Source organism: Typha latifolia, chromosome 8 (genome assembly GCF_019914945.1).
Source record: "Typha latifolia isolate L0001 chromosome 8, TyphaL0001v2, whole genome shotgun sequence".
NCBI lineage: Eukaryota > Viridiplantae > Streptophyta > Magnoliopsida > Poales > Typhaceae > Typha > Typha latifolia.
The window spans coordinates 7,505,220-7,533,148 of NC_133093.1; the positions used below are offsets into that span (position 1 = coordinate 7,505,220).

The window sequence follows — 27,929 nt, forward strand, 5'->3', positions numbered from 1 at the left end:
TCCAATTTCTTCCTCTTTTTTATCAGGCACATGCACATATGCAATGCTTCCAAAAACTCTCAAGTGAGCAATACAAGGCTTGTGTCCACTCCAAGCTTCTTGAGGTGTCATGTCATGCACACTTTTGGAAGTTGCACGATTCAAGAGATAGACTGCACATGCAACGGCTTCGGCCCAAAATGAATTAGGCATCCCTTTTGCCTTTAACATGCTTCTAGCAAGCTCCATAATAGTCTAGTTCTTCCTTCCTGCCACTCCATTTTGTTGTGGTGTATAGCGAGTAGTAACTTGCTGTTTTATACCATGCTCTTTGAAAAAAGAGATAAAATCTTGTGAATTATATTCACCTCCTTGGTCGAAACGCAAAGTTTTTAAGATATATCCACTTTGCTTTTCGACTGAGGTCTTGAATTCTTTAAACTTGTTCAATACATCTCTCTTTTCTTTAAGAAAATAAATCCATCTCTTTCTACTATAATCATCAATGAAGGTAAAGAAATAACGATTATCTCCAATGGATGTTGTGTATAGGGCCACATAGATCGGTATGAATAAGCTCAAGAGGTTTGGATGCTCTCTAAGCTTTTCCACTTGAAAAAGAGTCTTGGTGATGCTTTCCAAGTGCACACCCTTCACATACTTGATTATGTTGATGAATATTTGGCATGCCTCGTACCATATGTTTCTTGCACATGTGAGAAAGAGAGATAAAACTCAAATGATCATACCGGAGATGCCAAAGCCATGACTCATTCTTTATGATGGTGTTGAAGTATGGAAGAACTTTACTTTCTATCTTCAAGGGAAACATCTTGTTTGGTGACATCTTCACTTTGGCTATAAGAATATTGTTCTTGTCCTTGATTTCACATGTGTCTTCCTTGAGGAGAACATTATGACCCTTGGAAAGAAGTTATCCAACACTCAAAAGATTTTGCTTAAGATCTGGAACATAGAAGATATTAGTAATGCATTTGACACCTTTCTTTGTTTTGACAAGAATGTCACCACTCCCTTTGACCGGTAGCTTGTTGTTATCGCCAATGCGAACCTCACTTTGGATAGATTCATCCAAAGTGACAAAAGCACATTTGTTCCCTGTCATGTGGTTACTATAACCACTATCAACGTACCAAATATCATTAATAACATCTTCTTATACATTACAAATAAGAAAGAGAGAACCATTATCCTTATTTTCATCATTTTCTTGAGCATAGTTCGCATCTTTATTTTCTTCCTCGGCAATTTTTTTTCTACACATTCTTTTTATGTGGCCATATTTGCCATGATGATGACATTAGACATTTGCATATCGTCCTCGTCTTCTACCTCTACCTCTAGTTGAAGTAGATGTGAATGTATTATCATTTTCATTTTCTTTGCCTCTTCCTCCATTGTTTCTACCTCTCCCACGGCCAAAATGCCATCCTCCTTTCCCTCTAGAACCTCCTCTCAATGAAACTTGAGATTGAAAGGCTTGCTCTAAGGAAGGAGAATCAAATTGATTCATACGATGTTCATGGGATTGGAGTGATCCCAATAAACTTTCAATGGAGAGAGTATATAAATCTTTAGATTCTTCAATAGCAACAATATTATGCTCATACTTTTTAGTTAAACTTCTAAGAATTTTTTCAACTACTCTTTGGTCTAAAATTTTCTCACCATTACTCCTCAATTGGTTAATAATAGAGATTACCCGATTGAAGTAGTCTTCAACTACTTCGGAGTCCTTCATGTGAAGAGTGCCAAATTCGGCTCGAAGAGTTTGAAGCCGCACCATCTTCACCTTCTCCTCTCTTTTGTAGGACACATTGAGTTATATCCCACGCTTCTTTCACTGTCGACACGGTGGAGATTCGTTCAAAGATTGCCTCGTCCACCACTTGATAAATGAAGAACAATGCCTTCTTGTCCTTCTTGCGAGTCTCCTTTTAACTCATTGAGTTGTTGTGGGGTGAGTGTTGTCACATTCTTTGGCTTAACATAGCCTTTCTCTACAATATCCCATAGATCTTGGGATCCATAGAGAACCTTTATTTGGATACTCCATTGGTTGAAATTCTTTCCGGTGAAGCGAGGAAGTTGGGGTTGCAACAAGCTATTGGAGGCCATTGTATTGTAAGGAAATTTAGCTCTGATACTACTTTGTTAGGAGAAGGTGATGGAAAACTCAAGAGAAGAAGATTGTTCTCTTAACACAAGATGAAGTAGATAAAAACTTTTAAACTTTTTTTCATATCCTTGCACAAGATAAGACCACATATATATAGTGGTTTACATGACTTTTAGATATAATACATGACTCTTAGTTATCATATATAACTCTTTGATTTCCATCATCTAGAGAATCCAAAGATTACTATCATTTAAAGGCATAAAAAATACTAAGAGTCACCTCAAAACCAAAGCATTTTTCTTGAATTCTACACTAGCCAATTAATCTAATTGACTAGTCAAATAGGCTAGCTTAATATTCTAATAGAAACCCATACGAGTTGGGAGGACACGAAGAAGGTGGCCAGATCCCTTGGCTGGACATGGCAATTAGAACGTCGGGTGGCATCATTGTTCTGTGGAAAACAAAGCTTGGCTGGGTGGACATTCTCTTGGTCTCCCGTTATGCTGTCCACTGGGTGCTAACAACTCCCGCTAGTGAAACTGGGCTGTGGATGGCAGTATACGCTAGTAACAATATCTAGGCCCAGAAGTTTCTTTGGGAAGATCTCACCACCATATCCACCCTCTGTATCCCATGGATACTTGGTGGCGACTTCAACGCTTTTCTTTCAACTCAGGAAAAGAAGAGTTCCAAAAAAGTGGAGTTGGGCCCCAAAAGCAAGCAGTTTAAAGCCTTTGTCGAAGTGACCGGGCTTTGCGATCTTGGCTATGAGGGTTTACCGTCCACCTGGTGCAATAACTAAGGGGGCTCAAGCCAGATATGGATTCATCTAGATCGCTTCTTGGTAAATCCGCTTTGGCTTAGCTCTCATCCTCACCACAAGGTTCTTCATCTCGATCGTTCTGCATCAGACCATGCCCCTCTTCTTCTAGCTATCCATCCCCCACTTGGTAGAGTTGCCCGCCCTTTTCGGTTCGAGCTTCACTGGCTTGAGTATGAAGGATGCCGCCTTACTGTGAAGGAAGTTTGGCGCCGCCCAATGCTCATGCAAAAGGTGTCCTATCTGCAATGTGCATTACGTCGCTGGAGTAGGAGTGTGGTAGGCAACCTAGAAGAAAACTTGGCCACCACTAACCAGGATATATCCAAGCTGGAATCTTTGGATGTTGAAGGCCTCTTGAATGAAGATGGATTGGTATCCTTACGAGGCCTATATAACAGGAAATCGGCACTTAGTAGGCAAATCAACTTAAAGTGGCTATAGAGGTCCAGACTCAGGTGGGTGCAAGATAGGGATCGCAATACAAAGTTCTTCCATCTTACAGCTACCATTCGTCGGCGATGAAATAGCATCCCTGGCATTATGTCCCCGACCAAAGAATGAGTCCAGGCTAAAGTTGAGGTAAGCGATAGCTTTACCTCCTTCTTCACCAAGCTGTGGAGCGCCGAGGAGGAAACCACTGTTGATAAACTTTCATGGCCACAGATCTCAACGCTTGTACTTGACGAAGGCCATGCTCTCACTTCTCCGGTTCACCCCGAGGAGATTAAAACAGCCTTATGGAATCTCCCTCGTGGGAAAGCGCCAGGTCCGGACGAACTTCAAGTAGAGGTATACATGCAATTCTGGGACACAATGGGTGACGACCTTACTCAGGCAGTTGAACACTTCTTCTCCATCACCACCCTGCCGAGCCGCTAGGGAAATACCTTTGTCATGCTAGTACCAAAGAAGGACCATCCCACTAAGGTCAAGACTACAGACCCATAGCATTATGTAATGTTGCATACAAGATCATTACGCGAATCCTGGTGGGCAGACTGAAGACAGTGCTCCCAAAGTTGGTCGGTCCAGAACAAGCGGCATTCATGGTGTAACAACCCAATCATAAAAAAAAAATTTGCATGGGCATGACTACTGTGGCCGGCCTCGTGCCCATGCAATGGGGCAGCGTGGGGGAGGTGCCACGCACCCGCCTCGCATCGCCGCAGCTAACCGACTGCGGCCAGCTAGCAGTGGCGGGCCCCAGCGCCGCCGCAGCCATCGGCAACCCCTCCAATCGCCTCTCTTTCTCCCTCTATATATATATCTCTCTTTCTCTCTCTCTCTCTCTCTCTCTCTCTCTCATCAAGGTCTTTGGAAACCGCCGCCGCCACCTCCACGAACGTCGGTGAGCTCTTTCTCCTTCTCTTTCTTCTTCTCTCTTCTTCTCTCTCTCTCTCTCTCTCTCTCTCTCTCTCTCTCTCTCTCTCTCTCTCTCTCTTTTTCTTACTTTGGGCTCGGGCCCGTCGGAGCCGAGCCACCGGCAAGAGGCCGGCAGCTGGCTGGCCACTAGCTGCCGGTGCCCTCCCCGCTGGCCCGGGTCCGCATCTCCCTCCTCTTCCTTCCCTTCTTCTCTTCTGTCCTTCTTCCTTCTTCTTCCTTCTTCTTTTCTTCTTCTTCTTCCTCAGCTGCTTCTCCTCTTCTTATTTTTCTACAACAGTGCTGCGCCAAGCCAGCACTAGTACTAGTGATCCATTATTCTTTTTAATTGTATTATTTATTTACTTAGGTATTTCTGTCTTAATTAATACAAAATAGATTTAGACATTATTTATTTTAATAATAATACATATTCATCATTATGATTATTATTAATTAAATTTTATTGATGATTAATTAGGTTATAAACTATCACACATAAATATAGGTAATACTTATATTTATTTATTTATTTATTTACTTATATGTATATTAGATTAATAGATAGATTTGTAAATTATAATTATTAGATTTATATTCTAATATTCTTATGATATACATTTTAAGTAATTCTATTAATTTATTATATATTGTTATTTTTATAACAAATAGAATACTAGGCTTATGTATTTATTTATTATTTTATAAAGTAATCTCTAATTAATCAAGATATAATTATAGTTAGGTTTTCATCTATATTTTTATTTTTATTTTTATTTGTAATTAAAAATCTAGCTAGTTATAAAGATAAGTAAAAATTTTAAAACCTTCTAAATCATCATATATTACATGAACGGATTTTAATCAGATAAACGGCTAACATCATACTATTTAAATAATTTCAGATTCTGACTCCCCTGTTCAAGATCCCGTGGACTTAGCTATCGAGGCTTGATCATTGTCGTAGCAACGTGAATGAGTGGTTGTTTGGTATTTGCAGTGGTGGTGAGTAGTCTTATCCCCTAGACGCCTTTCTCAAATTATGTTATATTATATATTATGTACATGCATGTTTTGGCCTCCAACATTATTATATGACCTTATCTAGAGATGATTACAGTCGAGCATATTTTATCATGCATCTGATTAGGTTGATTTAGGATATGAGCACATTGGTGATATATAAAGATGATGAGAGATGATTATACTATTATAATGTTATGTCCAGTTGATCTGTAGCATGAGTATGCATGTTATTGATTAGCATGAGTATGCATGTGTTGACTACATGATCGGAGACTATATTGCATTATTTTTCTCTTGATTCCTGTTCCACCTAAATTCCTATTATGCATTGATTTGTTATCGTACTGGATATATGCATATGATCTATCATTTAGAAGGAAAGCATAAAATATAATTGATAGGATAGTTGATAGAAAGCATGAGGATACCCGAGTGGGCGCGAGAGTTAGGACGCGCTTGGTGGATGATTGATCGCTCGACATAGTCACGATCCTATTAGCCTTACGTCCGAGGTCATTAGTCTGTGTGCGCAGCAGACATTCGGACATATGCCGTTCGCTAGGCATATGTGGTGAGTTATCCTCATGATGTTTCTATCAGTTAGAATGGTGCCCGGTCTGGATGGATGTTGATACCCTAGCGGGTGACAGGGTATGGTTATATTTGAGATACTCTTGCGGGTGGCGGAATATGCTCTGAGCCTCCGGGCATGATGTTGAGACTAGGTACCAGGTGTTGACTGTGCACAGTGGTCTAGTATGATGATATTATATCAAGATGTCGGTGATGATTGTAATGTTGAGAAATGCATATGATTTCATTATCATTTGGTTACCTGATTATCGAGTGATCAATATGCATCATATATGGTTGCATTTGATGTCATAGCATGGTCATGGTCGGCATGCATCATGTGTCATATTTGAGAGAGAGAGTTATGATGATGATATGACATGGAGATTTATTTATACATTGTCGAGGATTATATATTTTATTAGTTATGACATGACATGTTATCTTATTTTTATTTATGTATTATTGAGAAATATTCATATACTCATTCATGTCATGATGCTCTTTCTGATTCATATTATCCAGTACATGATTTACTCTCTATTTGGCATCACTGATTCCGAGTAAGGTCTATTCACTGAGTCTTTTGCTCATGACTCTCTTTATTTCTTTTCTAACCCTCTTAGATATGTGGTACGTGATAGCGACTTGAGATATCTTGAGAAGATATTTTAAAGCGATGATGAAGTGAGCTATATATGCGAGACGGTATAGATGATAGTTTATATAGGAATTGAGTTGTAATAGTATTTGATATTTGTACTCTTTTGTATTAGACGATGAATTATATAATACAGGTCAAATCATAGTATAGTCTTATATTAGTCGTTTTAGTTGTATCTTGATGGTTTGTTATGGCCTATGTGAGTCCTGCTAGATTATGTAGTAGTTTAATGTATATTATTATGGACTGGAATATTCATATGTTAACATGTTTATTTGGTTAATAATATGATTTATATGGTGATGGATTATGTGTTCATGGATAGGTTCGCATGTTTTATTTGATGATGTCATGATTATATGTGCACATGAGAGTATTTATGTGTGACGGGCCCCACTCGATTTGTCGCATGCGCCCTGCGTGCTGTGTGGGCGCGTGGGCATCCACATGCCCGTGCTGGGCGAGGGCGTTCCACGTGGCTGGCCAGAGTATCGTTGACAACACCCTGGCGGCATAGGAGGTCGCCCACTCGATGGCTATAGGGCAAGAAGTTCACCGTTGATGATGATCAAACTAGACATGGAGAAGGCATATGACCGTGTTAGCTGGACGACTGCCATGGGTACCCTCCAACGTATGGGATTCCCACCTCGATGGTGCAACTGGATATGGGCATGCATTTCCTCCCCACAGTTTGCCATCCTCATCAATGGCGAACCCATAGAGTGGATCGACCCACAATGGGGTCTTCGGCAGGGCGATCCCATATCACCTTACCTCTTCATTCTAGTGTCGCAAGTTCTTTCGAGCATCTTCAACGAGAGAACGTTGAGAGAGGACCTAAAAGGATTCCAAGTGGGCGATACCAAGTTATCCCACTTATTGTACGCCGATGACTTACTACTAATAGTCTAGGCTACCACCTCCAACGTGGTAACCATCATGGAATGCTTAGAGAGATATTCACTCCTTTCTAGTCAAAGGGTGAACTTTTAAAAATCTGCTGTCTATCTTCCGAGCTAGATATCCCCTACTCAAGCAAAGCAACTCCAAATAACACTTGAATTGCATACTGCAGACTTACCCTTCACTTACCTAGGCGTCCTCATCTCTAGGCGCAGAATCAAGGTGAAGGATCACAAAAGGATAGTGGACCGGGTAGAGAAGAACCTGACTGGGTGGAAAAGAAGCACCCTCTCCACAGCTGGGCGCTGTATGTTGATCAACTTGACTCTGCTAGCCATTCCATCGTATTGGTTAGGTAGTACTTAGCTATTGGATTCAGTTATTGAAGCGATCACCAAGAAGGCGAGAGAGTTCCTCTGGGAAAATGGTCATGACAGCAGAATTCACTTGGTGACCTGGGAAGTGGTAACGCGGCCTAGGGAGGAAGGGGGTTTGGCAATTAGGAACCTTCGTCAAGCTCATACAGCCCATATTGGTAAGCTAGTGTTTAAGGTTCTCAACAAGGCTGACTCTCCATGGGTGAAAATTCTACTCAACAAATATGGAGATTTGGACCTTTGGGATCATAGCTCTACAACGAATGGTTCATGGGTCTGGCGTGCCATCAAGAGGATTGCAAACCAACTTAAATTGGGTTGCAGGAAGCTGATAGGAAATGGATGTAGTACAAGGGCAGCTCTAGAACCATGGTCATCGTCTATTCCATGGAATCGGCAAGCAACCACGATGCACTTGGACCTTCTTGACGGGAACCTTCTAGTTTTCAACCTTATGGACAGTCAATAGTGGCCAGCAGAGTGTATCATAACCCCCGGGGGAGTGGATATAGCTTTTGAGATCTCCTCAAAGCTCGTGGGGAACTCCTCCTTAAAGGACTGCTGGATATGGGGACCAAACCTGCATGGCATCCCTACATCAAAGTCTATCTATGAGTTCCTCCGACAACATCAGTTGGAGAAGTGGGCGGGATGGAAGGCTATCTGGAAATTGCCGATCGCTCTGCGCGTCCAGGCTTTCTGCTAGAAAATGGCATGGGGTCGTCTCCCGACTCGGCACTATATCCACTGCCTACGGATAGGCCAAGAGGAGAAATGTGCGCTCTGTGGTTTGGAGGATGAGACGATCACACACCTTTTCTTTGAGTGCCGCTATAGTTTGGAATGCTGGATTGAGGTAGAGCGCATCTTGGGGAAGTTGAAGCACCGAGTGGAAGCAGGCTGGATTATGTAAAGATGGCATGAGGATAAAGGACAAAATCAATTCACCAAGGCGGTAATTGTCGCAACCATGTGGGTGGTGTGGAAGCAGTGGAATGCCAAGGTCCATGAGTCAAAGGCTAATTGTCCGAGAGCTATTGTGCAGGGGGCTATTCAAATGGCATTGGACTACGCTTCAAAAAATGGCAAAGCAAGTGAGCAGATAGAAAGATTGAGCTTCAGGTGGGCCATGCTAGATAGGGGCTGGCTCAAACTAAACTCAGATGGATGCTATTCTCCCCAATGCTACCAGGCGGGGGTGGGTATCATACTGCGCAATGATCAAGGAACCCTCATAAAGATAGTGTGGGAACCTTGTCCCAGCGTCTCGACATTATATGCGGAGGTATGGGCAATCCATTTTGGGTTGCGACTTATATCCACTAATTGTAAGATAGTGGTAGAGACCGACTCCTTGTGATACGATCTCCCCTTAGGCTAAGGTTCGATCTCTTCAAATTTCTTGATCTGAACTAGATCTGGCACGGAACTTTGAAATAAGATCCCGAAATATGCTACCATTGGATAGACGTGAAATTTTGATATGTTGTAGCCCCAGAAAAGATCTATCTAATACATCTAGTTTTAGGCGAATCTAATGTGGGGATCTTGAGATATCATCCGATTAATGAACAAATGTCAGGGTGGTCTATTTTGGATCCGTGGATGGAGGCACGTGATCCTAGGTGATGGTGGTTGAAGGTGGACCGGCGTTAATGGGGTGGCACCGGTGAAAAGTGGTGGGGGAAGGGTTATGGTTGATGGAAGGGTTAGGGCAAGTGTTGGATAGATTGGAAGAAGGGGGAGGAGAGGGCCACCCCTAAGGGACTAGAGTGATTGGTCGGTCGAGGGAGGTTAGAAGCGGCGTTGCCGGGGATTGAGAAAACGAGAACGAAGAAGACGAAGGAGGCAAGGCAAAACTCAATTTTCAATAATCAATAATGACTTTGGTTATCATCCACATCCTTTTAGAGGCTAACCAACAACTCAAAATTAACCATAATAATACAATTTTCGCCGACCGCATTCGAACACGCCCGACCGCGTTCGAACGCACCACTTCTCTGGATTTGCGAACACGATGCAGACATTCACAGTGCATTTGAACGGGGCGTTCGAACGCACAATGCACACTCTTCACCCACATTCACAAACCCCGTTCACAACCGCATTCGAACTCACTCCACCCGCGTTCGAACGCGACTTACAAGAAACTTATTTTCATGAAAATTAAACACTAAAATATGAAACAAAGACACTCCTAAAGTGACTCTATGCTTGAGACGACATCGGTGAAATTCGAATTGTATCACCTTGGAGGTGGTTCGCTTGCTGTGCATGGAGGCTGCCTGTCCATGGGTAGTTAGGAATATGATTGCGGAATGTAAATCACTTTTAGGTAGATTTCAGGCATACAAAGTGGTTCATGTATTTAAAGAAGCTAATCGAGCTGCTGACTGGGCGGCAACTCTAGGTAAAGAATCATCTACTTGCATTGTATTGGGGCCTTCGTACCCCCTCCCCTAGGCCTCTGTAACCAAATTTTGAGCGACTCTGCGGGCCAATTACTTGGGCAGCGGACGCATAGCTGAATACAGCTCTCCTTCTCAAAAAAAAAAAAAAAAAAAAAAAAGATCTTGCCTAGAAGGACTATTCATTTTGCAGAGGAGTGCAACAACAATGAACGAAAGAGAAATAATCCATATGATAGGAAATTCTTTCCTTGGAGTGGATAGAACTTAACTAAGATGGTGTTGTGACAGGGAAGTAAAGAAGCCCAATGTGGGCTTTGTGGTTCTCATCATGTTGGTGAATATTTTGATAAAGGGACAACCCACCCGGGAACATGAGGAATGTTATAAAAATAATATTAAAAAGAGTATTAGAGGGCAGCTAACTGGGAGACAAACATAGATAAATGAGATTTTCGTTGTATCTGTTATGAATACCTTTGTCCCCATGATTTTTAGGCTATCCTTTAATTTGATATTTCTAAGGCACTTTTTGACTGACTTTTTGTACTAGCTTTTATAACTAGCTGATTTGAAGGAACAATGCCAATTGAATTGAAAGGAGTCACTTATTTTATATACTAGTTTGTCTTCGGTATATCACAAGTTGGTACTAGATTTTTAATCCATCCCATGTCCTAGATTTAGTTGGTAAGTAGGTTTGGGAAAACATTTAGTGGTAACAATGGATTTGATCAAATTGACTTGATCTGGATTTCATAATAACTCTTGAGATCATTCTGTAATGCTATCAAGAGAGATGTAGAGTTTTGACATATCACCTAAATAAAAGCTTAACATGCTTGTATAATTATCTCGATTCAAATTGAGGTGATTATTGTCATGCAAAATTTACCAATTCATAAATTGGTAAAGATTCATAGCTAAAGCTGGATTTAAGTCAAAACCAGTATAAAGATGGACAAGTGACTTCTTAGACTCATTTTAGTATTCTCTAACAAAGATGGAATACTAAAATGAGTCTAAGACAAAAATAGAAAAATAAAAATAATACTAACCTCAAATTATTTTATTCTTTTTATTATTCCTAACACAACTAGTACATTCTAGAGTAACTCTGATTAATAGATTATCCTTGGACATAATAACTCATGACTCTTAATATCTTTACTCTGCATTATGAATCTACTTTAGACCACGCATTGACTTTTAATGCTTCAACAATCGACCCTAGCTCTACTTGGTTTTCTCCTCTTTTTCCTTGTCTTTCCATGTGTCTCTTTGCCGCCATTGACGGCCTTTGCCCTCTCCCTTCCCGTAGCAACGTTGTCTAGGTGGAGGGAAAGGCTTTTTCGCTCCCCTAGCATGAGTGGCGGTGTGGAAGCATTTTATCAACAAACTCAATGTTTCATGTCTTTCCCACCCTTGGAAGTTCATAGGGCTATGAGTCTCATGCTAATTTAGGGCATTTGCGCTTGTAAAACTTGCTTGGGTCGTACTTTATTTGATTTATATTTTTCAATGTATTGAATGTGAGTGATAGGTAGTCATCCCATTTCCTAGGTGAAAGGCGGATGACACTAAGGCAATCTAGTAATTTTAATATGTAAAAAATTTTAAAAATTATTATATATGATGCATACTATATGTTAATATAGTGTATATATATATATATTTTTTAATTGTCTACTAAACATAAAATCTAAACAGAGTCCACTTCCCGCCTCAAATGTGGCCTTCTATTATAGTTACAGTAACGAGGGCAAAGAGCTCATATAAGCTCCTCTCACACGCTTTCCCTTTGATCTGCCCTTGTTTTTCTTCTTCCTCTCAAATCTTGTTGTTCTTCTTCTTCTTCTTCTTCTTCTTCTTCTTCTTCTTCTTCTTCTTCTTCTTCTTCTCATATCTATTTCCCATCCCACCTCTCCTCTTAACTCCCTTAGATCACCAAGCTCTGGAGTCTTTGTGTGCACTCGTTGTTCGCCTTGACATCAATGGCTGTAAGGTTGCTCGTCACTCCAATGCCTGAGGGGGCTGCATGCTTGCCAAGCAGTATGTCTTCTGTCGAACGTATTGATGATCTAAGGGGGAAGCCACCAAAAATGCTTTCAAAATCATGATATATCCTTTGTCTTGCTACTTGCTTTTATCTGTGGCACTATCTACAATAATCAAGTATGGGGCTTGTGTTATCTTATTCCTCCTCTTATTGTATATATTAGGTTGTAACAGTTGATTTAGTCTTGAATTTAATAAAATTACCAGCCAACATACGAGCATTCCCTAGAAAAAAAAAACTTAGTGCTTCTTTCTATTTTGATCTCATTAATGAATAGAGAAATCAATAGAAGTTTCTTCCTCTTCTAATCAAAAGATGACAATTTTATTCCCCTTAATGCATTCACACGGAAAACAACTTTCCACCTTCCAAAGGTTATAAATAACAACTACTACTACTACTAGCTACCACCAAGAACCAAGAATAGCGGTTTGGACTCTTTTGGATATGGGCAGAGAGAGAGAGAGAGAGAGATGAATAATATAAGTTTGATAAAATAAGGTGATGGCAATTCACATGTTTGATAAGATCAATCTCATGTTAATTTTTTTAGTAGTTAAGAGCCACTATATATATTTATATATGTATGTATGTATGTATCTATCTATCTATCTATATGTGTGTGTGTGTGTGTGTTAATATATAAATTTAGGACTCTACGAACGTTGCAGTAGAATATTAAAGTCGTTATCTATCAGTTTAAACTTCTTAAAAAAAGTGGAGAATTTATCATAGCAAGAGATCCTGAGTTAACTTTAATAGTTTTTCAAGTCAATCTCTTGGGCCTATAAAAAATATCAGCTATTATTGATGGATAATGTTAGAATGTAAAAGTAAATACCAAATAAATCCATCATTCTTAAAACAAGTCAAAAGAGGCTCATAAAACAGCATCAAAAGCAATAGTACCTAGTTAGGTAGGGAATCATTTGGTCTCAATGGACAGTTGATAATAATTGAGAAGGAGCATATATACCTCCTCTCAAGAGCCTATTTATACCCCCCAGCAACTCATTTGATATGAATAAAGCTAAAATTCTTCAATTAGAGTCCGAGGCAGCTGTTGAAGAAGACACACAGAAGAAAGTCCCCATGTCATTAGTTTTTGAGCATGAAGGCGGCAGCGACACGATCTTCTACGTGGTTATCATGTGTCTAGCGATCATTTCCATGGTCATCTTCACATCCGTAGATGATCCGACCCACCACCAAAGGCGGTTCACCGCCCATGGGTCGGTGTTTGACGGCGAGGAGGGCCGTCAGTGTGGTGGTTGTGGTAGTGATTTTTGTGTTTGTGGCACTTATCTATATTAGTGCAAGAAGGCAAGATGATCCTTTTAAGAGTGGTTGCTCTTGTTCATATAATGCAGCAGAAAAGATTGAAGTCCTTTTAATTTTTGTTACTGATTTCCTATTTTAATCCTTATGTTATTTTTCATGCACTTATTATGAATAAGATGAGGCTTTGCATGTGGAAATTTGATGTAATATTATCCTTATAATGATATATATCTAATCCATACATTGAATAGTATCAGGTACAGGACAATTAGAAAAGTGGACCAATATTTCCTACGGAAGGACACAATTGATGACTGTTATCATTGGCACTAATTGTGAGGTGGGTGGCATTAATTGTGAGGTGGGTACTGGGTAGTGTTAAGTGAATAGGATGCCCTACCTAATATGGGGATTGTATTACTGGGTAGCAGTTAAATTAAAGACGGTGAGTTACACGTAAATTAATGTACACGCTGAGTAATATACCAACTTAGGATAGAATTCTGGTCGAGGAATTTTGCAGGTAAACATCAATAAAACTGCAGAGCGGCAAACCATGAGCATCAGATCCAAGTATTTTGCAGGTATCCACAATAGAAAGCTAGCTAAGATAAAGCTTCTCCAAAATATTGTATGTCATCTATGTCAGTCGCATAATTATAAGTTTACATAATAGATTTGTTAGACTAACATCCCTCCCTGCATGCCTTGAGGCATGATCAGGTAATGCATGCATTTAACATTGATATTTGAATGACAGCGTCACTCGGTTTGCCCTTGCGAGTTGCGAGTCCAAGTTGTGATCAGACTTTTGTCCATAATATCTGATCATCAAAGTTCTTGATCTCGTATTGATATTTTTTTTTCCATCCAATCGGTACTGATGGACCGAGTGGAACGATGGAGAAGAATCTCTTTCAGCATCAAGCATGAACAGGTTGAATCATTTGGAAGCTCTCCGTTTCTTTCATTTGTGGGAGAAGGATCTCTTTCAGCATCTGATGTATCTCCTTTGCTTGTGGATGTGTTTGATCTCCTACATAAAACACATGGTTCTTCATGTTTACATTGATCTGACTAAAACCAGCAACCTTTTTCACCTTCCTCTCCTTCATCTTCTTCCTCAAAAGCGCCACATCGTTCCATTTACCATGTGACGCGTAGACATTAGCCAGAAGAGTGTATCCCCCTGAGCTTGATAAGTCAAGATCAATAAGCTCCTCGCCTACTTCCTTTGCAATCTCGGCCTCATTGTGCACCCTGCATGCCCCAAGCAATGTCCCCAAGACAACCTCATCCCGCTCTGTAGCAGGCATCTCATCGACCACCGCCTTTGCTTCATCGATGTGTCCAGCTCGGCCTAGTAGGTCTACCAAACACGAGAAGTGCTCGGCCTTTGGCTCAAGATTGTAAGCTCGAGTCATGGAGTCGAATATCTTTCTACCTTTTCCAACTAGGCTTGCATGACTGCAAGCAGATAAAACACCGATAAAGGTGACGCAGTCCGGGAGATATCCATGTTTCAACATCTGCGAAAAGGCCTGCAGTGCATAGTTACCGCATCCATGGTTTGCATAAGCTAGTATCATTGATGTCCATGAGACAACATCCTTACTATCCATTCTCTTGAAAGCAAGCCAAGATGAACATAGATCACCAGCTCTAGAGTACATTGTCACGAGAGCATTGCCAAGTGAAATCTCAGATTGGAAACCAAGTTTAATAGCCAGTCCATGAATTTGACTTGTTTCAGTGATGCACTCACATATGATTAAGAAGCTTGTTAAGGTAGTCTCATTTAGCTTCACTGATGAGTGAAGCATGCAAATGAAAAGCTTTAAAGCTTCTTCTTTATGCTCATTCTTTGCATACCCATCAAGGACAGTATTCCATGTCACGAGATCTCTTGTAGGAATTACGTCAAAGAGTTCCCGTGCCTCATCCATGAGTCCTTCATCAGCATACACTTTAATCATCGCATTCCATGCCGCAATATCCTTCTTCGGCATTTGATCGAAGAATTCTCTAGCTTTAACAATAAATCCATTTCGGCCTAGGCCAGTAATCATCGAAGTCCAAGAAATCTCATTTCTTTGAGGCATCGCTGCAAACAACTCAATCGCCTTATTTGGCTCCTTACTGTTCAAATAACCAAAAATCATTATATTCCAAGAATATAAATTCCGATGCGGCATTCTTTCAAACAAATCCATCGCCTCTCCAACCTGATCATTATCTACATATCCCTTGATCATAGCGGTCCAAGCGACAACATTTCTCTCCGGCATACACTCAAATAGCTTCCGAGCCTCTGATAACAAACCATTCCTCGCATAGCCCAATACCATTGTCGTCCATGACACGACATTCCTCACCGGCATTTCATCGAACAGACGCCTGGCCTCATCGACCCACCCAATCTGGCAATACCCAGACACCAAGCTAGTCCAAGACACTACATTCCTTTCACCCATTTCATCAAACAACTTCTGGGCTTCCTCTATCTGCCCAGATTTGATATACCCATCAACCATCATTGAGTCGATCACGACAGTCCTTTCGGGTACCTGTCGAAACAGCTCCTCAGCTTGCAAGAAGTCGCCGCTTTTGAGATAGAGGTTGATCATGGTGGCGTAGGAGACAACGTCTCGTTGGGGCATTTCATCGAAGCGAGAGCGGGCTTCTTTGATGCCATGGGTTTGAGCGAGATTGGAGAGCAAAATATTAGAGAAGTATATGCCGGAACTTTTCCTTGGGTTTGGATTTGACGGGCGTGGAGGATGGGAAGAGATGAAGCGAAGGAAAAGGCGGGAGTTTTGGAGGAGTGGAAGAGAGAAGCGTCGGAAGCGAAGTAGACGCTTCATTTAATCCAATGTGTACTCCTTGTTAATTTGCTGACTGTTATAACGGGCCTTTTAGTTTTATTTCTGGAAACTTTTAAAATAACACCCTATATTTGCACTATTTTCTGATTAACCCCTTAATTTCCTTATAATTTTTATCTAACACTTTGATTTAACCTAACAATTCCTAAACAGAAGGGTATTAACAATGAAATATTATGTTAAAAATATAAAGAGCGATTTCTAAAATATCAAGATTACATGTTAGAGTAGGGTGATTAACTCTAGAATTTTTATTTTTAATTTGGTGGGGTGGGTTAGAGTGCAGTATGGTTTAGAAAGGCGTTAGCATCATAATTTTTTTTAAAAGTATTTAGTAGTTTAATTAGTAGAGTTAGATAGATCATATAACATAATTAATATCAGTTAATCAAAGGAATGGTAGGGGTGTTATATAAAAATTACTCAAAGATAAGGTGTTACTAAAAAAATAGTAAAAAACTTGAAACTTTCTCTTATTTTTTTCCATTATACACCTTGTATTATGGATTTATTTATTTATTTATTTGCTTTGTGCACTATATTTTAGATATTTGTAATTCTATCCATCTACCTACAAGAGTCTAATTAAAACTAATGAAACGAATTTTCTTAATGTTTTATTATTTTAAGAATACAAAAATAAACTCATATGTTGCATGTTGAAATCATGCCATTAGTTTAGTTTTCTAATCTGAAACAGATCAGGTCGGATCATATCATGTTGAGTTGATTATCTTAACTTAGTTAATTTCTATTCCAGTTGAGTTGTTTATTATTTCAGCTTGTATTAGTTAAGTCATTTGATTAAAATTAAGTCATTGGATTACTCGGTTGAGTCAAGTTAGTTAGGTTTTGTTAAATATGTGGAGTGCAGTCAGATTAGAATATGCATAAATTAATTGACTGAGTCCCTTTATCTCTCTCTCTTACACCTCCTCCCCCTCTCTCAAACTCTAATCGTTAGCTAGCTCTCTAGGGCTAGTCCAACTATAATTCATTATACTCGACCTCTATATATAGAGGGGCCGAGCTTTTTTTTATTATTCATCTAAGCTTATCCAAGCATTGAGGAATAATTAAGTTTAATTATTTTTCTATATCGCATTTACTATTTTATCACACCCATTAGATCATTTTTATCTTTATAGGAGTATATTGTAATCGTAGAACCATTCTAAGCATCCAAATCTTAGCCACCATTTTTCACCATGAGACACCCTACTATACAATCGTCTATCATCACTCTTGGTCGTCCGCCATTCTTTGACGATCGCCATAACATTAGATATTTACCAATCTGTCATATTCTGACCTTTCTTTGCTATTTTATTTATATATTTTCAACCCGACTTTCGATTTACGTAAAATCAAAACTATTATAACTCTAACTTCAAGGCCGCCATACAAATTAGACTAATGACTCTCGGAGAGGTACATTTGTTGGTAATTCATATCCACATTATTCACTATAATGCTTGTGTTATATTCACTAGTAGGTGCAATAGTTGGTTTATAAAGTTTTGCATGATTGTACGGATAGGGTTCAATCTAATCCACTCTATATTTCTATATTTCTGTAAACAAATTAAAATATTATCATAGTTGCCACAACAATCTTTAAAATATCATAATTCCTACTAAAATCTTTTTAACTCTTTGAAAATTAACAATATGGCTAGTTCCTTAAAAGAAATATTCCTAAAAATTATTGGTATTTTTAAAAAGAGTAGAAAGATTTTGGTGACTATTATGATATTTTAAAAATTATAGTGGTAATTCTAATATTCTGAAAGTTTTTAGTGGCAAATATGTAAAAGTCCCAAAATGTTTTAGGGGATTTTAAGCAATTTTACGTACATGGTATTAATTGGTATATACCTACACATATATGTGAAAAATCCAAGACGTTGATCAAGATCAGGAAACAGATCCCGAATCTCGAGGCATGATCCCGATAGTCTCCATTTCAGGCAGCACTTGTCCAAATCGAGACACCAAACGCGCTAAGCTCTGGTAGACCTCCGTAATTTACTCGAAATCCGAGGGCAGTCCTTGCCGAAACATTCAAAATCCTTCCCGAAACTAGCCGTTATACTCTCCCCCACCCTCCTCTTCTCCTTCCACGACCAAATCCCACGTTCCCCACCACAACCTCTCTCTCCTCTCTCAGCTCGAGAGCTCTTAAAAAAAACCCTAATTTCTCTCTTTAGCACGCTCCTCTTTCCTCCAATTTGATCCATTTTCATTTTTCTTCTTCTCCTTCTCTCTCTCTAGAAGAAGAGATTCGATGATGTTCACGGAGGGGCTGGATGAGAAAGCAATCAATTGGGTCAAGCAGGTGGGTAGAAGCCTAGGCCTCCTTGGTTTCGGTAGAGTTAAAGCAAGTTCGAACCTTTTCGTGTTCTGGTTCCTTTCTTGATACCTCAAATTGGTTTTTTTTAAAATTTTTTTTTAATAAAGATGTTAATTTTACGGTTTGTATTTGATACTTTTGGACGGATGTGATCCCTGGATCTTGGCGATATTTGGCTCTCCTATTGACGCTTTGAAATGGATTTGTTGTGAATTTATTCTTTCTTGATCGGTTCTTCAAAGAGTTTTCCGGATTCTTTGTTTGAGTTTTCTTGGGGTCTTTAAAATCTTTTAACATGGAGAGCTCAATTTGAAGTGCTTTTTTTTTTCTTTTCTTTTTTTCTTTTTACTTTTCATCTCTAGGAAGATTGGTTTCCATCGACTTAGTTGTTCGAATGGTAACCTAGTCATTCAAGTCCTCATTTTGGTTTGATTGGAACTATTTATGTTGGTCAGTTAAATAGGATTATTTGGGCCAGTTGAGTATTAGTTTGATTAGTCCTCACTTTCCTTTTTCCAGTTATTACCGTGGTAATAATTATTTACAATTGATTAATTCTGGTGCTTGTCTTGGATTATAATATAAATCTTAATGATTTCTCGATCAATTCATTTTTGAATAAAAATATATGATTGCATACTGATTAATTTAAATTTGCTGCGTTTTTTTTTCTTTGAAGCAGGGCTCAGATGTCGATCAGCAGCCGCGCTCTCCTCTCATTGAGAAATATCCCCTGGATGCCATCTCGAACCAACCCTCGTTGTACAAAAATAACAGCTTCTTGTCGCCGAAAGTATTGCCACCTGTGAAGTTCCATTCCAATTTGCTGGGGCCTCGGTCTAGCCTCTTTGTCGATTCAGATGGAGAAGAGAGCATAGCTTCGGTTCCAGAAGACTACTATGCAAATTATTCCGACGCATTTGAGGAGGAAGGTCTGGGATCTAGTGACTCTGATCTGTTTGAGAAACCAAAGAATAAAAACAATGAGGAAGAGATCACATCCAGAGCAAGTTTAAGCCTTGACTCGGTCAAGGGACCGGTTAGTGGTGCACAGCGGAGTACCTTGGTTCGAGGTCTGTCAAAGGAGAATTTGAGGGTTCAAGTGGAAGCAGTTGATGATACATATCCAGACGGTAAGGTGAATGCCATGCGAATTGGCGACAAAGGTTCCTCCATCTTAGGTGCCATTGCCCAGGACCATGTAACCCAAAATTCTCATGTAATGAGTCACTCTTATCTTTAGCCTTTTCCTTCTTTTTGTCATAGTAACAATTAAATAACTTACCTGGAAGAAGGTTCACAGATACCGTGGCAAGTCCATCACTTGCTTAAACAGCCAGTTGTGTGGATTCCTGATCATTATTTTGGAGCCTTCTCATTCTTGAGTTGTGCACTTGCCGTCTCGATATTGTTGTGACTTGCGAGAAGGCTTGTATAATGATTATAATCATTTTCTACTTTCAGTAGCTGACTGTCCTTTGCTTGTTTTAGCGAGTTTGGACTCTAGAAAAGGTATTCATGAATGATCTAACTGAAGTATATATTTTTTTTTTTTCGAATGTAGGGCCATTTGTTTAATGAGTACATGGCTCAGACGTTTCAAGAACTAGGAACGCCCAGTGCCCCTCCTATTGTGGGAAGTGGGAGAGAAGAAGGTAGCTTGGATATTGAGGGTAAGCAATGTATTGATTTTGCAATTTTACAATGACTTGCAAGATGGTTTTTTTTAATGTGAAACAAAGAAAGAGATAACACTATGATGTCTTACAGCTGAAGCACAATCGAACTTTGGAAAAACTGAGATGCCATCAGAATTGGAAATGAATTCGCAAATGATTGATGAGCTTCCAGCAAGGTATATACATTCATTGACATAGGGATGGATAATAACATGGCAATAGGGCCGAAAATGGGTCAGATAGAATCTGACATAATCCAATTGCCAATCCAAGTTTTGCCGGATATGGGTCAAAAAATTTCTATCCGAATTTGTATCCATATCTGGATAGTCTATGCGGATGCAATATGAGTTGAAAATAGTGTCTAAATCAATATCTGTATACCATATAGTTAGAAATATTTTGAAAATAGTGTTTTACCTTTCTTATATGTTTACTTATTGTGCAAATCCTTGTGGATTCAAAGAATAAATACAGATGTAACTGATGTCCAATCTGTAACTATGTATATACTTCATGGACACGTAACTAAGTTCACTATCCATAGTTGTATCCATATCCAAAAAATATATGGATACAGATATAATTTTACCGTTATTTGATCCGTATCTGATCTATTTCCATACTTACATGGCATCCTCCGCAACTAACATCTTTGTTGTCTTATTTCGATATGAAATGTGGATTTAGGTCAATTGCTGAAGAGGAAGATGTGCACATGTCATCTTGGCAAACCAATTTATCAGCTCAGATGCCAAGCTACACAACCAGGTTTGTTAATTATACCGTGGTGTAAAGGCCCTCCTCTAACACCTTTTCCAACTCTAGAAATCAAAAGGTTTCCTAATTTATTTTTTCAATCCGCATCTACTAATACCTTTTTCTTTATGGGTCTTTCTATCTAATGTAGCAGTGTTCAGAATGCATGGCAAACGTTTGTTGCATATGATGCATGCTTCCGCCTTTGCCTTAATGCATGGGCGAGAAATTGCATGGAGGCTCCAGAATTCCTTCGTGATGAATGCATGGTTCTGCGGAATGCCTTCGGGTATGATATTTCTTGATTGATGCATTACCTATCATAGGAGGTTATATGTTATGTAATTCAGTAATGCTTGTGGTTTTTACTTTCTGAAGATGATCTTGTTAATGAACAGAATACAAAAGTTCCTCCTGCAACCTAGGGGTCAAATGCTTAGTGATGGAAAGTATGTATATGATAAAGAAGGATCTTGTACCATGAAAGGAAGAAAAGTGATTAGAAAGATTGAGGTGGAAGGTGAGGGTCCATGAAACATGAACTTTACCTTTTGACATCCTCCTAGTGATGCCTATGGATTCTCTTAATGCAGTTGTTGCTATACAACTGGATAGAATACTTTTAACTGTTGTCGAGCCTAGAATGTTAAGAGAGTGAATGTGATATACTTCATTTTCTTGCATCTTAGTTGGTGAGTAACCTATCTTTGTCTTTGTTCATAACAGTGAAAAAGGTACGCATTATACCTCAAAGAATGAAGCTTCGGGCCACCTCTTCCTTTAGAACAGCTTATATGCAACTGGGTTCTGAATACGTCAGACATATTTCGAAAACGCTGAAGAGTCACATTAACATGTTGTCATCAACTTCATTTTCAATTGCTCCAGAAGGTTAAAAAATCGATTAACTGCAATACCCTCTCAATATTTACTCATCATTAATTGCCACTACCACTGACAACATGTCATATTGCAGAATCTCTTACATGCTTGCTACAATTAAAGAGCTCCTCTAAAGATGCTCCTGCAGACTCTAGTTCCCCTGTCTACCTGCAGTCTGGGACTGGTGAATCTCACTGCTTGTAAGTCTAGCATAAAAACCTACATTCATGTGCTTGTTTTCTGCAAGAAAATACATCCTAACCATTCTCTTGCCTATATTTCTTTTTACGTTCATTGATATCCATTTTTTGAGATATCTCATATGAAGGAATACTAAGATCCAAATCCTTTTCCAGTTATCCTGAAAGTCAAGGAGATGACCTTTTGATAGAAATTCAAGATGATAGTAGGACTATTCTTGGCCATGCCACAATTCAAGTTTCTTCTTTGTCTGATTGTAACGTATGTACTTCCTCTTCAATCTTTTAACAATTGTCCTTGGGCAACACTTAAAGGCATCAACAAATCCTAATATAATTATTTGTTACATGTTGTTATTATTTAGCAGAGGGAAATTCTCAGGTGGTGCCCTCTATACCTTGAAGATCAAGGATGTGTTGGGAAGGTTCAGCTTTCAACAAATGTATCTATCTCTTCTGACAATTTTGGCTCTACTAAGGTCTGATTGCTTATCTTTTCTTTTCTTCCTCTTTGAATTTTAGTGTGCATGTACATTTGAAATTATTCCATCATGCAACTTTAGCATATATTGTAACTTATAGCGTCCCAGGGTTCTTATGCACTAATGTGGAAGAAGTCATTTGCCACATTAAAGTATATCAACTTAGTGAAACTTTGCACTTAGACATAGTGAATTTTTGTTGAAAAGATGTTGCAGGGTGGTCCAGCTGTGGAAACGCTTGTATATGATCTGGTTCTTGAGGCAGCAATGAGAGCCCAAGATTTCCACCCAAAAAAGTTGCACATAGTTGGTTCATGGATGTGGCTATTGAATGAATTTGCTGATTACTATGGAGTATCTGATTCATATAGAAAGTTGAGGTAAGTCATTATTTACGTCCTGAATGGGTGCGCTTGCTTAGTTGTGGTGACAGTGATAATGTTAAAATTACTGTAACATCTATAATATTGCAACTGTCTCAGGTACCTGTCATGTATTATGAATGTTGCAACACCCACAAAAGACTGTCTGCAGCTTATATATGAGTTGCTTTTGCCAATCATAAAAGCTCGGGGGGATAGATGTCTAACCAGACAGGAGGTACTAATCATTGCAGAAGCCAATTCTTCTCCACTGTGACTGTCAAAGAGAACTTTCTTACAGTTGTAAAAACAATTCAGCTAATAGCTTTTCCATTTATCTCAGGAAAATCAAAATTGTCCTTCCATTACTTTTAAGCATTCCTAAAGTTATTCTTCACCAATAGGCAAATTTTGTTTGAGCCTTCCTGATATGTATAAAAAAATTTATATGGGAACTCCCAAAGAAAAATCTAAAACTTATTAAGATCTTACTAAAGTATTGAAGTCCTTCCCTGATGATTGAAGCTGATTCTTCTCTATCCCAAAGGTTTGAGAAACTATTTTTTGCATTTGTAGAATAGTAAGTGTTCCTTTTAACAATACAATCCATTAATTTAGTGTTACCATTGCTTTGTAGGCTCTTATTTTGATGAAAACAGAAGTAATAAGATAATATCTCCTAATATACACCATCTTATTAATATCTTCATCATACGGAATAATATTTCTATTTGATCATCCACAACGAAACATGTAGAATTTATTTCAATATTAAAATCTTGTAATGAAGTTTAAAATATAACTTTGATGATGTATATTACAAGTTCTCTATATTTCTAATGCTGGAAGATTAGTAGTTGCTGCTATCATTTATTGCAATTTGTCTTTGTATTTTCTGTATCTCAGCTCTTAAGGAAAATTTTTTTGTTGTAACATTAACTTCTTCTAACTGATATTCTTCTGATTTTATTCTGCAGAGAAGCATACTGCTAGATTGTGAAGATCATATTAAGAATCTGCTAGCAATTACTTTTGAAAACTACAAGTCACTAGATGAGCTTTCTGCCACGGGCTTAACTGACTTGTTTGGGCCAGTTTCTGACTCTGCTGCACCATCTCTGGTTCCTGCTGTACAGATATATAGCCTTCTGCATGATATACTCTCCCAGGAAGCCCAAAACATATTAAGAAATTATTTGCAGGTTGCTCTATACGTCTGCAAAAGCAAAATTTTATTCCTATTTTTAAAGTTTTCATCCTTTAGAAAAGCTAATTTATGTAAATTGGTGCTCAGTTACAGAAAAGATTTTCCCTTTTATATGCCATCTTATACTTCATTATTTTTAAGTGTTATCTTCTCTACACTTTCTGTTCACATTATGTATATTTTAATTTCAGGAACTTTCATGAACAACTCTGCTAGGACATTTTTCTATCTTATCAGATTTCTCGAAGCATGCTCACTCTCTTTTTAGCATCATGGAAAGGGACTTTGCCATTAGAAATAACTCTATCTTTTTCATTATATGTTGCTAACTCATCGTAAAGCAATTGAAGGGATTCTTGATGTTTCTTTGGATGTGCTTGGAGTGTCTGGGATATATGTTAGCTTAGTGCACTGAACTTTAATTTACATGGTAGCAATATTCTCTGTTTCCTCTTTATATTTTGACATCTTATTTCATGTTCTAGTCCCAAAGTTAATCAATATTACTCTATCACAAAATTTGCTAGCTCGTACGAAGAAATAAAACTCATGAAGACAAATGTTTCTTAAGTATCAATTACATGAAAAATGCTTATTCCTGAGATAGAATATGTACTCTGTACACCCTCTAACAAATAATATCCTTGAGATATGCTACTTGCTTTAAATCATCCTTCCATTAATAAATGTAAGCAAAACATAGCAATTTTCCTTCCAGACTGCTGCTGCAAAGAGGTGCAGGCGACATATGATAGAGACTGATGAATTCATGTCAGGAAACTCTGATGGACTTCTCATAGATCCTATAACCATATCCACAGCATACCTCAAAATGAAAACATTATGTACAAACATAAGCAAAGAGATTCAAGCAGATATGAAGATTCATAACCAGCATGTACTTCCAAGGTATTGTGTTGTCAGATAGATAAATATGAAGAATTAGTTCTACTTTGATTGATTACCTTCCAAAGTTTATAAGTATTTTCTCTCCTTTGCTCTTAGCTCTATAGATCTGCCAAACATCACAGCTTCCATTTACACTACGGAGCTCTGCAAAAGACTTCGAGGCTTTCTTGCAGCTTGCCCTCCATCTAGGCCTCTTCCGCATGTAGCAGAATTGCTGATTGCAACTTCTGACTTTGAAAGAGATCTTGACTCCTGGAATATCAGGTAACACATACTTTAGTTAATGAACTTCATGGATTTGTCCTATTGAATCATGTAGTGTTACACTTGTGGACCATTAATTGTTTCTAAATAAGTGTTACACCTGCTTTACTACTTTTAATTTTCTGCACCAGGCCTGTTCATGGAGGGGTAGTTTCAAGAGACTTATTCCATAACTATATCATGGTTTGGGTCCAAGATACTAGGCTGCATCTACTTGATCTTTGTAAAGCTGAGAAGGTTCTCTTTCAACTAAAACATAAACATTTTCTTGTTCGCCACTAACCTTCTTAAGTCTATTGAAAATGTGGTGGATCTGTAACAAATGATGGTATTTTTATTTGGATATCATTCTTTTCAGCTACCATGCTCTGTAGAATCAACACATTGTTCAACATCCCCATTTGTCGAGCACATGTACAATCAGATAAGAGAAAGCATAAATGAGTACGAGGTGGTCATCAATAGATGGCCTCAATACTTGATGAGTTTAGAAAGTGTAAGCTATATCTCTTCTTGCTTTAAATAATGCTTTTTGTATTAACTATAATCTTTTATCAATTTCACTTGAATAACGTTTTTTGGGAAAACCAAACAATGTTTGAATCCATTCTAGACTGTTGCTGACGTTGAAAGAGCAATCATGAAGACACTGGAGAAACAATACAGTGATAGCCTAATGCCTCTGAGAGATGGAATTCCAAAGATACTCGAAAAGCAGGTGCAAAAATTCAGAAGAAGACAATCTACATCAACTTATGTTGTACCCAATCAAGTAGGATCCTTCTATCAATACTTCAGTTTGTTCAAGAAAAGAATTATTAATATTAGTAATTCATTTACTTGGCTTCCTTGTTTCTTTGACAGTTGGGAACTTTCCTGAACTCCATCAAAAGGATCCTGGATGTGTTACACTCCAGAGTCGAGAATATTTTGAAATCATGGGCAGCATATTTGACAATTGCTGATGGAAATGCAGTTTTTGGAGAGCAAATGAATGCAATCACTGTTATGTTGAGAAAAAAATACAAGAAGTACCTGCAAGCCATTGTGGAAAAGCTAGTTAGCAATGTCAGGATGACTCAAGATTCTTTACGCACTTATAAAAATCAATTTCAGCATCTTATACCATCACCGATTCTATTTGTGATCAATGCACTAAACTATTTCATCACTGATCTCAGACGCAGGATAACCGAAGCACTAGGCTAAAGAGAATTCTTGAAGAAACAAAAGAGGCTGAGGGAGAAAGTGAGATTCGCGAGAGGATGCAGGTCCTATGCATGCAGATAACTGATTCTGTATGCAATCTGCATGATGTCTTTTCGAGCAGGATCTTTGTCGCAATTTGTCGTGGTTTTTGGAATAGAATGGGACAGGTGAGTGCAAATGCTTTCCGAGGGCAATGCTCAGTCCTCTTTGAAACTTCTTCATGGTTCTAATAATGTATCTCTCTTTGGGTTTCATTAGATTGTGCTGAGCTTTCTTGAGAGCAGAAAGGAGAACAGGATTTGGTATAAAGGATCTGGTTATGCTTTAGGGGTAAGCTAAAAATTTTACATAGAAAAGGAAAGCTACATGCAAACTCCATTGCACTTTGTGTATGAACTTATATCTGAAAGTTGATTTAATACGCAGATTCTAGATGATGCTTTTGCATCAGAAATGCAGAAACTACTAGGGAATTCTCTCCAAGACAAGGACTTGGATCCACCTCAATCAATGATTGATGCGCGGTCAATTCTTTGCTAAAGGCAAACATGCGAACTCCATTGCACTTTGTTGACATTTGCAATCATTGCAGCTGGAAATCTGATTGAAGAACTAATCTGCTCTTCCTGTGCTTCTTGTTTGTGGAGTCTTTGTAGTAGTGCAAATTTTATGTCATTAGTTATTCTTTGTTGTGTATAATGTGTCGATTAATTGGAAAAGAAAAACAAATAAGCGGAACTGCAGATAGATTGTGTTTCTCAAGGAATATCTACTTATAGTTTCATCAAATGACAGTAATTTCTGGGTCATTTCATGTAAAAGTTTGCCAACGTTGTGTTAATATTGCTCCTTTTTTTGAAAAAAAAAATTGATGTTTAATTGTCGAACTTGTAAAGATTAATTTCAGAAATCTGACTGACTAAATTACACACCATTACCATTGGTGATTTTGAGAGAATCTGAACTTTCTTTCATATGCATGGGTTGAGTTGACTGTTTCTTGAGAATTGATTGGATAAGAAGCATTACAGCCACAAGTTGCCGGTACTGAAAGATTCTCTTATTGTAAGACAGATATGTTTCCTTGTTCTAAAATACATCCTCACAAATCATCATCTTTCACTGTAAGCTTCA

At 38.5% G+C, this 27,929-nt stretch overlaps 4 protein-coding genes across 9 annotated transcripts; 2 read left to right on the forward strand and 2 right to left on the reverse strand.

Moving 5' to 3' along the window:
- Positions 1–913: 913 nt before the first annotated feature.
- On the reverse strand, positions 914–1,786 carry LOC140793755 (uncharacterized). The gene is made up of 2 exons (XM_073145438.1): positions 1,339–1,786; positions 914–1,098 (listed from the first exon to the last, which is right to left on the reverse strand). Exons 1-2 carry the CDS (start codon positions 1,784–1,786, stop codon positions 914–916), a joined length of 633 nt encoding a protein of 210 aa, XP_073001539.1.
- A 757-nt stretch (positions 1,787–2,543) lies between these two features.
- On the forward strand, positions 2,544–3,827 carry LOC140793756 (uncharacterized). Its single transcript, XM_073145440.1, has 4 exons — positions 2,544–2,681; positions 2,802–2,914; positions 2,990–3,320; positions 3,516–3,827. The coding sequence occupies exons 1-4, from the start codon at positions 2,544–2,546 to the stop codon at positions 3,825–3,827; spliced, it is 894 nt and encodes a 297-aa protein (XP_073001541.1).
- Positions 3,828–14,180: 10,353 nt separating this feature from the next.
- Positions 14,181–16,494, reverse strand: LOC140793325 (uncharacterized). The gene has a single exon (XM_073144739.1). It carries the CDS (start codon positions 16,466–16,468, stop codon positions 14,528–14,530), a length of 1,941 nt encoding a protein of 646 aa, XP_073000840.1. The 5' UTR covers positions 16,469–16,494; the 3' UTR covers positions 14,181–14,527.
- A 2,133-nt stretch (positions 16,495–18,627) lies between these two features.
- On the forward strand, positions 18,628–27,616 carry LOC140793268 (uncharacterized). 6 transcript variants are annotated; one of them, XM_073144642.1, is made up of 23 exons: positions 18,628–18,827; positions 19,522–20,061; positions 20,407–20,515; positions 20,613–20,697; positions 21,212–21,292; positions 21,435–21,569; positions 21,679–21,800; positions 22,007–22,171; positions 22,257–22,362; positions 22,519–22,624; positions 22,728–22,841; positions 23,052–23,224; positions 23,327–23,444; positions 24,184–24,408; positions 25,132–25,322; positions 25,419–25,586; positions 25,718–25,823; positions 25,945–26,082; positions 26,200–26,358; positions 26,451–26,654; positions 26,768–26,962; positions 27,054–27,125; positions 27,222–27,616. In XM_073144642.1, the coding sequence occupies exons 1-23, from the start codon at positions 18,777–18,779 to the stop codon at positions 27,333–27,335; spliced, it is 3,477 nt and encodes a 1,158-aa protein (XP_073000743.1). In that variant the 5' UTR covers positions 18,628–18,776; the 3' UTR covers positions 27,336–27,616. The 6 variants fall into 6 exon arrangements, with proteins under 6 accessions (XP_073000743.1, XP_073000747.1, XP_073000745.1 ...); XM_073144646.1 differs by having other exon boundaries at positions 23,061–23,224; XM_073144644.1 differs by having other exon boundaries at positions 22,731–22,841.
- Positions 27,617–27,929: the final 313 nt, after the last annotated feature.